Raw genomic sequence first — 13,477 nt, forward strand, 5'->3', positions numbered from 1 at the left:
GGGATCCATGAGGAATTGTATACAATTCTGCAAGAGGAGGTGGTCCAATTATGGAAAACGCTCTTCAACTTACTTCTGGGTACTTTGGAAGGCATTCTTCCTTTGTGACATAAATTTTAAGGCCAAATAAGGAGCCCTAAAAATCCAGACCCCTACAGGCCGATTTGGTTATTAAACGTAGACTACAAAGTGTTTACAAGTATTATAGGTAAATGTAATATGTATATTATTCCATTTATATTACATCCAGACTTGCAAGGTTTCACTCCTGGCAGACAGATGAATGAGTTGAAACACCTCCTGATAGGTTCTATTGACGTGGTCGAAACCTTTGACATATCATTAGTAACCGTCACTCTGGATGCAGCTGAAACATTCAACAGGGTGAATTGGACATACCCCAGGGAAGTCCTGGGAGTATTTGGATTTTACAAAACCTTGACCTAAACCATCAAAGCCTTATACACTGCACCTTCGACCAGAATCCTAATAATTTGGACACTATCAAACAAATTCCAGTGTACAAGAGGAACCTAACAGGGATTTCCGCTTCCACCACTACTGTTCAACTTATGTGTAGAACATTTAGCCCAACTAAATCACTCAGATAACAATTACATTTAAGGTCTTAAGACTGGTTAGAAAATTGGCTTTATTCGCGGCCGCTCTAATAATCTATACATCTGGTCCAGCTTCCCCAATACAAAAAGTAGAAGATTTGGTAAAGGAATTTGGGGCCCTATTGAGCTACCAGAATAATAACGAGAAATCAGAAATAATGAGGTGGAATCTCAGGGATAATATACAAAGTCCTAAAAAGCAGATTAGGTGAAATCCAAGCCCTGCTAAGAAGGTGTAAGGACCTTCTGTTAAAAATCTATGGTAGAGTCAACTTAGTCAAAATGATGATTCTACCAAATGAAATGTTTTATTTAAAAGTATTCCACTTTTACTTTAAAAAACTAGTATTACAAAAATACAAGGAACGGTCAGCAGCTTTATACGAGCCTAAATAGGTGAGCAAATCTCTTGCAAAAAAGTAAGGAAGAAGTTAGAAGAAGGTGGGTTAGCATTACTGATTTCTAATTATATGCCTATGCTTTTCAATTAAAAAACAGTAGGATGCTACTGACAAAGGCAGATAATTCAAGACGGGGGTATATATATGGTGTTAAGATAAAATACTTGTGTCAAGACGAATTTCTGTAAAAATTTAATGCACCAACATTTTTCAAGAAGGTTCATCTGAAAACCTTGATAGCTATGCTACAAGCTTGTTATCGCATGAGGAAAGTATCTGGGATTCATTATTATATCCAAGTCCCGCCAATATGTAAGTAAACCACAACACCATTATGTCTGAAGGATAAACTCAGTGTGTAATTAAGGGATGCAGGTAATAGAAGCTAGGGTTACCTGAAAGACGGTTTGAATCTTATAAATTGCGAAGTTATTTCTGAGAGCCCACAGGGAAGGCTGTTGAGATTTCAATATGATCAGCTACAGTCATTGTGGGCTAGCCAACTTTGGAAAACAACTGGCACTATGAGGAAATGATACATGATGGATTAAAAATAACTCAGGGTCTTCATCTGCTACTGGGAATTGGTCAGAACTTTAGACGAGAAGCAAACGCAAGAATGCACACAACGGGAAGGATGTTTGAGGATAAAGGACTTAGCAGATCTATGGCAAGTGCACTCAACATGTCTATATAAAAAATACAAAATACAACAACTAATGCCAAGGGCAAGGCAATCCCTGTAAACAGGAACCAGACAGTCGGCAATCTCAAATTATCAAAATGGAAACATCCCCATCACAGATTTTAAAACCTTGTCTACTTGACCTCTCAATATACATCTAGGGGACTTCAAGACTTCCAGAATCACAGAAATATTTAACAATTTTCAAAAACTCTTCCATCGCCAAATTACTTTTCAAATGAATTGATAATGTGGCTTTTTGCTTGTTCACAAAGGTGCGCAAAATGAAAGTACAAAATTACCACTAAGCAACCAAGCTGAATAAAAAAAATTCACAGCCAATTAAAGGCTATTTGAGAACTGGGGTATTTAATTGTCCATACTGCAACTAGAACAATATCCACATACATTAATTCTCCCACTCAGAAAAAGGTTAGCGCAATAAGAGTCATGCCAAAAGGTAACCAATCTAACCCATTTGAAATATTAAAGAACGTGGACAACCATCAAAGAATAAACCTACTTTCCATTATGACAAAATAAATACACATGACAAGCAAGAAAAAATATCAACATTTCTTAGAACAGCAAAAGGTTGAGAAAAAACTAAATATCTAGACCTAAAAATTTATAACAGATTCAAAAGGACTTGGCAACCAATATAGCTACTCAAAAAAACTAGTGTAGGCAGAAGAGGACAGGCAGCCTCTCTACAAACAAAGTGAATTTCCAAAGTAAGTTCAGTTTTTCTAGAGCGCCCATTACAGAGGTGCCTTGGCGCGCTAGTGGACCTAAACAGCTCAAACACAATCATGGCTACTTATAACAGCGACAGTACGGCCATGTCTTTAAATATGTCCTAAAAAGGATAAGTCAGGGTTCCTATCTTAAATGCAAAGGCATTGAATGCTGCAGTTTGCTAGCTAGGAAAGTGAATCTACTACCACCTCAACTTGCCTTCCTTTTTTGGGGGATGGTTACCAGATTAGTACAAGTACTAACTAAAGTTCTCTCCATGGAAAATACCACTTAAAAGTATTTTGAAAGTAGAGAGGCCCTGATCCATACAGGGCTTTAAACATTGTACACAGCGGCTTGAATTCAATCCTTTCAGGCACTGGAAGCTATTGTAATTTCAGTAACTTCTTTATGCTGAGCAAAACTTGGGTATCTTGTATAGGAGCCTACCTGCCACATTCTGTAATTATTGCAGCTTGGTTTGCAATAATTTTTTTATTTTTTTAATTCCAAAGTAAGGCCGCCTGCGCAGTGAATTAGACATGCCCGTACTAAATAAGTTGCCATGTAATAAAAACCACAAACTAATGATCCAAATGAAGATATGCTCCTGGAATATAGCAGAATCAGCAACATCATTCATTTCAAATTTAAATATACTATGCTTTCAAGGAACCTGGAAAATTGAACACAGTCTATCTCCCAGGCTTCTAAAGTTTCATGATTTTGGCAACAAGAAACATTGTTAAATGGAAGACCACTGGGGCTAGCTACAAATGTCCAACTAAATGGTGGGGGGGTGGGGAGCTAACACAAGTTTATCTTGGCTTTCATTGAAGATTTATTTTCTTAAATTGTGTGGCCAGGAAATCCCAATACTAAATATATACCAGCAACTAGGACGTGAAAAAAAGAAAATAAATTAAATTGCCTATTGGAACAATGCACTATCAACAATACCACAGGGAAATGTCAGGTGCCATTATATTAATATCAATCTTATGTCTCAATGTTATCAACCGTGAACAAAATAAACTTTGGATCATCGAGGATCAATCAAATCTACCTTACAAAAAAGAACGTACTAATCCGAAATGAATCAGAGTAATCAACAGGCCTACAGATGAGGAAACTATAATTTCAATTATTCACATTACAAAGGCAAGGAAAGAGGTACTACATTACGCCATCACTTCTTTTGTAGGTTTGAACTGCTTCCCCAGCTTTCAAATACAACACCGACTAGAAAGCGATCACTTACCTCAAACCATGTCATTAGATATAAGTGACCAAGTAATTCAACCTATGAAACCTTTAGGGGCAATCATAGTAGCACATAAGTTAATGTACATCAAAAGGACCTAAAACACACAAATGAAAATGGTGAATATGTTCAACTACAACACCAACCGTTCAACATTTCTGGAGTTGGTTGCAAGCAAAGAAGGTCCCTATGAACCCATACTACAGTGATGAATTCATCAACTAACTAAGAACCAAATTGTTAAACAGTAGTAAAAATATTGTCTATTCCATCAGAAAACTACAAACACATTGGACCTATACAACAAGAATAGAGAACTCCAAAACACAGCTAGAAAGATTAAATGAACAAATAATCACACCAATCGGTCTTCAGAACTAAGATTCATTCAACAACAATATAAAGAACGTATCAGGGATGAGTGCTCTCATAGGGATCGACAATGTTCAGATCTGTACAAGGCTTGGAAACCAAGAACCCTATGGAATTTTGGACTCATGCCAACCAAGTATCAAGACAAAAAAATAATTCCTAGGAACAACAGTATTACAACAACTTCATGGATCAAGTTTGTAAGCTGCCTGTCAAGGTGATCAAAATGAACAATGTATTTCAAAGATTTACTAGCCTTGATTATACCCACCCATGAGATAGAACTCAATTTACCCTGAATAGATACAACAACTGAAAAACTACGCATTTCTTGAATATCGATAGGGCTACCACAAAGCGAATATCCAAAATAACATATAACAGTAAAAATGATACAACATTGGGATTAAATGGGATCCATCACAGTTTTTAAATCAAATACCAAGTACTATTTTGGAAACTATAAAAAAATATTTTTGAGAGATGCTATAATGCAGTATGTGCTCCAGTGTCTTGGCAAGGTAGCCTTTTATACCCAACTCTACAAAATGCCAATAAAAAAGATGCAGTGAATTGCAGGTTACCTGCCTTACTGGACATAGATCCTGCTAGATGATTTGAAAACCTGGGCAGAAGAAAAAACTTCCACGGTTCCGAATCGGCTTCTGGACAAACAGTAGTACACTAGACAACATCATAGCAATCGGCTTGGTTGGGCACAAAGCAACCAAAGCACACAGTCAACTAACTACATGTTTGCTTTGTAGACTGCAAAAAATTATTTGGCTCCATCAATAAATGGTTGCCTGGTAAAAACAATACAATTTGCAGATGATGCAGTACTTTTAGATTAAAGTCAAATGGGATTACAGTTTACATTAAAACATCTCCATGTCTATGGGCACAAAGCCTATTAATTGAAAGAGAACACTTAGGAGAAAAGCAAGGTGACATTATTTGGTTAAAAAAAGTGAAAGAGCCGTTTTGGAACACAGTGGGGAAAATAATCGAAACTGTACACATATACCCCTTTCTTGGAGTCACACTTCATACACAAATGTGTTACCTTAAAGCACATCTACAGGCCACAAAAAGCAAAGCAACATCATTAAAATTGCACTCCTGAAATTGTCCAAACCCTGGATAGACCATTTTTGTCACCACTTTTAAAGGTTCAAAAAGCAAGTATACTTTAACTTTAACCTATGGCCTTTGAAAAGTGTCCAGACAAAATAAATGCATGGCTAAACCTGGTGCAAAGTACTATTCAGATCTTCAATCTGCCACAATTAAGCCAATGACAAATTAGGTTGGCATTTGAGATAATGGATTTCAACTAAATGCAAATGGTGCAGTGGTAAGGAATAGTGTAGAATGAAAAGAGCAGAGAAAAAGTCCTTTAAGAGAATTATTTAGCAAGAATTTGAAAACTCGACACTTTGAAGCATGACACCCTGGCATAATACAATCTCAAAGATTTTACAAGCACTACAAAGGTCTAAACAGTGGGAACAAGTACTGTCATATCCCACCTTCAAATGCCTCTTGAAGAAACGTATTTTCTTACTGCTCTGCAGTAAAGGCTTTAAAAAAAATCTACCAACTGAACCCATTGTAGTCTAATTAATGATTATTTCAGAAAAACATGTTTATTTCAACAATTAGCATGCAGATTCAATAGCACGCACACTTAGGATCAACTATGTACAATTACGTTTTGGGCTTTTTGATTTAGGAGAAATAAAACAATTATAGAAACCGAAAAGGGAAAGTGTAGCCTGCAGCGATTATCACAGAGAATGCTTATCTCACATTAAACTCTGTTACCCAACATTTTCTATACAACATAGATGATTTCTACTACCAACATTTAAGAGACTGGGCTTACGAAAATATAAAGACAAAGTCTTCTTCTGTTTCAAAAGATGGCTTCTTCATCGTCAACTCTGTACGGATCATGAATTTGGTACACAGTACATTGGACAACCAATAATTATGTTGTCAATCCAGAGTCCACAAAGAAAAATGAATGGATAATGCACAATTCTACATAAGGAAATGCTAACAGACCACTAAATGACAACTGTCATTGCAAGGTTCCAAATATTTACGACAGAGTGAGAAAGATTGGGCCATAGATCAGAGATCCCTTGAGGGTGAGGTTGTTGATTGCTGATGGCATTTCTGAGGTGGACTACAAAATTGAGATCTCCTGAAATGTAGAACTTAAATAGAGATATGTTCCTGCTAACGTTTGTCTACAAAAATATTATATCACAGAACCTATTTTTAGCATTAGCAGTGTCTTTTTACATTTTTATACATCCGTATATGAAATGTTACATTTTTTAAATCAAATTATTGTTTTTATTATTTTGTGTAATCGTTTTAACCAGAAGAGCAATAAAAATATGCAGTGTTTTACAGTGAGGTGATGTGGACTGCAGACTTTGGAGCTGGGGAACCACTGAATATAACCATGGTAACAAATAGTCTGCATATTAATAATAGTTGCAGCTCTTCAGTTCTTATTGTAGTGATAGAAAGCAGCAACACACAACTTTGGACTATATTCTTTTTTTTGCTTTTCACAGAAAATTTCTTCTTCTGGCACGGCCTAGAATTATACCCCTCGTTCACAAAAAGCTAGTATTTCACAGGTTAAAAGAGACACACATATCTTGCACATTTCGCTTTCTAGGAAAACAGGACACTGTGTTCGCACAAAGATTTTCTCTTGTGCCCTTTCAGCTCATTAGAAGCACATTCAGCTCTATAAGTCTGCTCAAGATCGAATCACTAGAAAAGAGAGCATTAAGTATCTGAGGTATGAAGGTTTGACAGTTACTTTCCTGTTATATTCCCCGAAAAGTTTGAGGAAAAATTGAATTGATTTGTGGTTGGTCTATAAAAAGAACCTAGTCTAAACCTCTAAATGAAGACCTCATTTTCCCATTTCAGTCTACTTAGTTGTAGGCCAAAAGGATTTGCTCCTTAACTAAAACTTATGATAACTGACTAAAGAAAAGACAAAAACGAAACTTCTGTAAATACATCCAGAAGTGCTTTAAAAATCCTCCACCTAAGAAGCAAATAGAGAAAAAAGTATAAATCCATCCTGTCATCTGGAAAACAAATAACGGTGTGCTAAAAAGCTCTGTAGAGGAGGGTATTCATTGGTTACAAAAAAAAACATATACACAGTTAGCATTCAGAGTAGAGAGTTGGAAGCTGGGCAGCTTCTTTTATAGACTATAATTAACACTATATGCCCGCACAGGAAGCATTTCATGGCTGCCAGTTCCACGTCCTCCATGTACCCTGCATCATCTTGCTCAGGTCTCTTCCTTTTTATGGCCTGGCTTGACAGTTCAGCTGTCGCCCGACAATTATCTGAGTACCACAGAGAGGTGCTTTGGCTCCACCCACATGTTGGGAACCAGAGGCACATGTTTTGATTGGACAGAAGTTGTGTGTTTCCAGAAAAGAATGCTTGCCCTCCACACAGCTGTACTGATTTTGTTTCTTTATCCAGCTGCCTAAGCTTGAACTGAACTTTCAGGGGCACACACATGACATTGGAATTCTATTGAAGTGTCTTCAAATAACAAGATGATTTATGTTCTCTCCGGCAGCGCCACAGGTTGGGGGGGGGGGGGGGGGGAGGGGACTAATTAAACTACATGGATTTTTAAGTCTGGCTAGTCAATGCGCCTGTTACCTGAAGTTTTAACCTACACCAATATTATTGTACAGTTCATTTCTTCCACATAAATGCATGATTACCCCATCCTATTTACTAGCAATGCTTCATAGTGACGCCTACCCATTTCTCACTAACTATATGTTTATGTTAATGATATTGTCCAATACTTACAGAAATTTAACCACGATTCACCGAAATAAGATGGGGTACCCATATCTGTATTAATGTTTTCCGATGACACTATCCTGCTGTCACAGCCACCAAGTGGCCTGCAAAGGTTACTGGACAGCTTCAGCAACCACTGCAGATTAAAGGTCCTTGAAATAAACATCAGCAAGACTAAATATATGGCTATTGGACCGCGTAAAGATTTCAAAGGAAACATTTTCATTGACCAAAATGTATCAGAATATGTGTCGAACCTTAGTTACCTTGAAATTGCAACTGATACAAAATTTGCATTGAAACCCTACATTAATAAAGCAAAGGCAATACGGCTTCAAAATTCCATGCCAATTGTAAAAAAGTTCCAGGCTACCAATTCCAAGGCAGTATACCCAGCATTGGAGATCTATAAATATAGGGCCCAAATAGAAGCCCTTTAATGGGGTGGTACTGTGGGAAGGGGAAATGTGAATACTCTTGCGGTAGGAGAGAACAAAATATTATAGATGCTGTTTTCTCTTTCCAAAAAAAACACACCCCTGATTCATTTTTTTTAATGATGCTGGCATCAAGTGACTAGAACATCTAGCTGCTTTGAGGCCTTTATTATTCTGGATAAGACTCGAGGCCCCAGAAGAACTTAACGCCTATAGGCAAGGACTGAGGGAACTCCTCGAACCTGATGACCAGCTCACCTTTCCATGGTTCCGCCATGTGAGGACCTGGTTTGACAAGCTGGGCCTGAGTAGCCTCTGGAATTACCCTAGTACCCTGACACCAAGTGCTAAGAACAAGTTGAAATGCGCTTATTGGAATTACTTATAATATAAAGTGCATTCTAACCCTGGAATGGAAGACTCTCTTCCCAATTTGTATCATACAAGCCAATGGTACGTTTCGAGCCTTACTTAGATGTTATTCAACCCCAATTAGCAAAAAGCGTTCTTCATGAAATTCCACTTCAAGGACCCCAGATTAATTCTATCTCGGCCAAATGGTGTTCTGACCCAACAGTAGAAGGGGAAACTAACTGCACTTTATGCACTTTAAATGCTGAAGACAATATTGAACGTTTTATTCTTCTGCCCGGCATATATTCCTATGAGAATGAAAGGGATCGAACCAATATGCTTAAGCTTGGGGACTAGGCAATACCTAAATGCTTTAAGAATCCTAAAAACAGACATCTCAGATGACAGTATTTGGGGGTTAGTAGATAGTAGTTTGTAAACACCACGAATTCACATGAGTTATTGCACTGTATTTATTATATTTTATGCCACTGAGTTACCTTTTATCCTTTATCAACTTTTTGTATTGTATAAACCTGTGCTTTTTATAGTTTTTCTAACCGAAATAAAAGCTATTGGACTCTTTTCATCCCGGTCTTCTCCCTTGGTCAATGCTTTTTGGTCTTTTTCTTTCTCCTTTTTCCCTCCTTTTGTGCTTTTCTCTCACTCGCTCTGGAACCAAGTCATTGGAGGAAAAATAAGTGCTTGTCATCAAGAATGAGTGTTGGTGGTCCTCAACTACAACCACCCGCTCAATTAAGAACTGGTTACAGGCCTAGTTGGGTCATTTGGGAAAGGTGTGTCAGGTGCGATAGAACTGATCCTTTTCTTGTGAAAAGTTAAATACAGACAGTATGCCTGACTTTTTTTTATTGTAAAAAGCATATGTTGAAGCTAGTAGGATTGAAAGGGTGGATTGTTACTACACTCTGTTAAAACCCGTAGACCAGTATTGCGTTACATGGAATCTTATAAATTGGTATGACTGGTGTTGGTTACCTCTCTGACAAACCTCTGGGCACATAAGATTTGAATTGTGAGAATTCCTGTTACGCCCTCTTAGAGGGGTTGTATATTGTTTTGCCAATTCTAATTTTCTACAAAGTTCTGATTTATGATTGTACACATGATGGAAACTTTGTGAGAATGCTCAATATAGTTAACCTGAGTTTGTTATTGTGATGAGTCAGTGATAATGGGTAAAGGCCTGGTTTGTTTATTGGGAAATTTTATTCTATAGGTCTTATCAGTTTGTTATGAAAATTAAAACAAAGGCAGCGGGCCTGACCCATTTACTGTGAATCTTATGTTAAAGCAAATAGAGCTTAACGGTGGATTGATATTGACCTGTGTTAATACATGTAGAGAGCCATCTTGTTACATGTAATCTGCCAGAGTACTGTAGTAAGCAAGGATTTTGGTGCTGGTTATTTTCTTTGACAAACCCTGGGGGTACAAGAAATGCACTTTGCTAATCTTTGCAAAACCCTCCAAGGAGAGCCTGCCAGGTACAGGTGTCTGTCAGGCCCTTGTAATACAACAAAAAGCATTAACCACTCAACATATATACGTGAAGGAACTTTGGAACAGCCTTCATCTGTCAGTTGAAATGTAATTATCATTCTGCTTCTTCATGTGACAGCATATTGCAGAGGCAATGGGTTAGCCTACTTCTTCTAGTGCCCTTTGAAAAACAGCATTTTGCTTCATTACATGTGCAGATCTGCCTAAATAAATGTGTGTGCTTTAGTATCTGGGCTAGTGGTAAGTTCTTTAACTATCCTTTTCCTTCCTTTTACCTTTTCTAGGGCCCTTTTATGCTTATATTTACGTTTTTAAGACCATCTAGCAGCTCCACGGTCAGTCCTACGAGGCCGATGTCTTGCTGTTCATTTCATCAGCAATGTGCTGCAGCCTTTGTGGTCACAATTTCTAAAGTGGGAGACTGTCTTGAAATTGTATTGTCCATAGTGTATCATTGTTTTACCAATACAATAAAGCCACCATGTTTAGCAGCATTATATTGCTCACCTTGGATCAGTACAACAGCAATAAACTATATACTTTAGCATTTGAAGATGGTCAACTACTGTAATGTTTACTAACAAGCCCTCTTGGAATGGTATTGCGCATAGTCTATAATTGATTTTTCAATCCAAGATGGCCGAATTGCTTCTAAATGTCGTAGCTACGTTTTAAAATAAAAACAATGATTAATATGTACATTACCGTTGCAAGATGGCCACCTCTGCTATGTTTAGTTTTAATTTTGGATTGCAAGCATATTCCCACGAAATTTAGATTGTTTTTTCTACTTTCAATATTTTAATATATCTTCATCAGATTCTTGAAATGTGTCTGCCTATTCGATTGTGGATGGTGAAGTAGGGGAATGCAATAATGATTCAGTGGGTTAATAAATGGATGCAGAAGTCAAAGGATTGAGTTACAAGCCAGAACTACTGGTGTTGCCAATGCTTATTATTGGATAGAAAAACAATATGTATCTATCTGCAAAGTATAAAAGGGTAAGGCTGCTGTCGGCTAAGTAGGGACAGTTTTTAAAATCAGGACAAACATGGTGTTCATTACAACTTTTTAGTATAATGCAGACACACGCTGTCCTCTGATGGCAAGTACTCCACAAATTTGCTATTTATAATTTTTCAAACAGAATGTTCTGACGGTTGTTAAAACTCACAAGTATGATGATTTTTGCATTCAGGGGCCTATTGTTAGAATACACACATATAAAACTTTGGCCATTTCAGGATTAAAGGTGGGTGAAGTATAAAACTGCAACTGAAGTAATAATGTATATTCACATTATTCCATGTATGTGTTCAATACATCAGTATTCAACTGATAAAATTGTAAACTTACAATTAAAGTTCTTTCTAAGACCATTTCATAAATCTTTTTTGGAAAACAGATTATTACTTACTAAGTGCACACAGATTTCCAGAAGCATTCTTTAAAAACAAACGATTCAGCTGCTCCCAAATGATCACTTTGTAAGAGCAAGTGCCATGTTCACAGCAAAAAGAATGCTAGAATGTGCAGTTATTTCTATGGAAACATCTTTCTATCTTGTTTCTATCAATACCCATACCTTTGAATCTCCTCTACTAAGAACTGCTTATTGAAAAATTAAAATAGACATATTCTATGATTTTTAGTGAGAAGTTTTTTTTTCAGGATAACAATACTAAATAAGTGTTTTCATTAGAATAATAAGTAAAATATTTTTAAAGTTAAAGAAATTGTCTTTTGAAACCGCTAACTACTATTTTAAATGATTTAGGCTCATGCCTATAACAGGTGGCAAACAATTGTTATAAAATAAGTCATTTCATTTTTTATTTCCCTCTAAAACACCTTCATTTAACAAGGCAAGCCATGAAGTCAGTTTTTAATTCGGGAAAATAACTGCAAATGACAAAAAACAAAACCGTGTACTGATGAGATGTAAATATTTCATGAAAATGAACAGCCAAAAGGTCCTCTTTAAGTCACAATGGGGACTCAAGTTTATATTGAATGTTTATTTGATTACCATTAAGATAAATCAATAAATAAATCTTTCTCCATTTAAAATCAACTTATGAATCAAGAATTTACACAGAGGACACGTTGATATTAAGCTTTTAGTATGGTACGGCAGCTATGTTAAAATTAACTTGTCAGAGTCATTCTATTGATTCTGAATTTGAAAGCATCACAACAAGAGAAATGTATTCTATATTGCATTGAACAATGAACGGGTACATTCTACAAAGTCAAATAAATTAGAGTGGCTACTTAAGACAGTACATACACAGACTGAAGTACCAGATTTGATTTTTGTGCATTGGTTTCTAAAAGTGATCGAACTCTTTTGGCCATAAACGCTCATGACTTGAAGTGCAAGATGAACGAGGGAAAACATTTATACGCATGAAAACATATCAGAGGTTGTCTCGAGTGATGATAAAACGTTACCCACGTCACGTTAACTGACAACCATTTTCTATATTTCCACTAGCAATCTTTTGTTTTCAATCACAGCTCACCACAACGCTCAATGTGATGAAGGATGCTCTGCCTCTAGGGCACCTCTCTGGCATGCATGTACTATGAATATCCTGGAGTTGAACTGAACGCACAAACGTGACACCACAAAAAGATGGAAGTGTTCTCATGCTGCATGCAAAACAACCTCAATCTTACCTCTGAACTATAATCATCAGCAGTCGTTGAAATTTCACTTTCAGGCTGGAACAGGAATAAAATAGTAATAGTCAAGGTGAAAGTTTCACCAAAAAGCTAAAGACAAAGGATTGGCGGTAATATCCTGACAGAAATATGGTGGGAAAATTCAAAATCTGTGTTACGCTGAAAGCATAGAAGGCGCCCAAGAGGCATGGGTTTGGTAGGCAATGTTTTAACATCAAAATCCAATATGTTGTGATAAAGCTATGATATTCTCAAAGTGGTTAAAGCCAAAAGCAGTGGCATTTTTTTTTTTTAGAGGAAATTAATAATTACTGAGGTTGAAGAAGAAACACAAGGGAGAACCATATTTCTACATGTATATCTTCCTTCTCTAGTCACAGAGACAGTATACACCACGCGGACTTCATTACAGATGAAGAATTAGGAAAGACTGCAGAATGATACATGATAATCAAGAGGGCATTCCTATTGCATGTGCACAATTTACCAATTAGGACAGTAAATAAAATTATTTAGAAAT

General features: G+C 36.7%; 1 protein-coding gene across 5 annotated transcripts in view; it reads right to left on the reverse strand.

Moving 5' to 3' along the window:
• Positions 1 to 13,477, reverse strand: part of AKAP9 (A-kinase anchoring protein 9) — a 1,384,828-nt gene that overhangs the window by 1,218,578 nt on the left and 152,773 nt on the right. For 3 of the 5 annotated variants that reach the window (XM_085631105.1, XM_085631106.1, XM_085631104.1), the window contains exon 3: positions 12,952 to 12,996. The exons of the other annotated variants lie outside the window; for them this stretch is intronic. In XM_085631105.1, coding sequence (XP_085487231.1) covers positions 12,952 to 12,996 — 45 coding nt within the window. The remainder of the gene's footprint in view (positions 1 to 12,951; positions 12,997 to 13,477) is intronic. 5 annotated transcript variants of the gene reach the window in all.

This window comes from Triturus cristatus, chromosome 10 (assembly GCF_964204655.1).
Source record: "Triturus cristatus chromosome 10, aTriCri1.1, whole genome shotgun sequence".
NCBI lineage: Eukaryota > Metazoa > Chordata > Amphibia > Caudata > Salamandridae > Triturus > Triturus cristatus.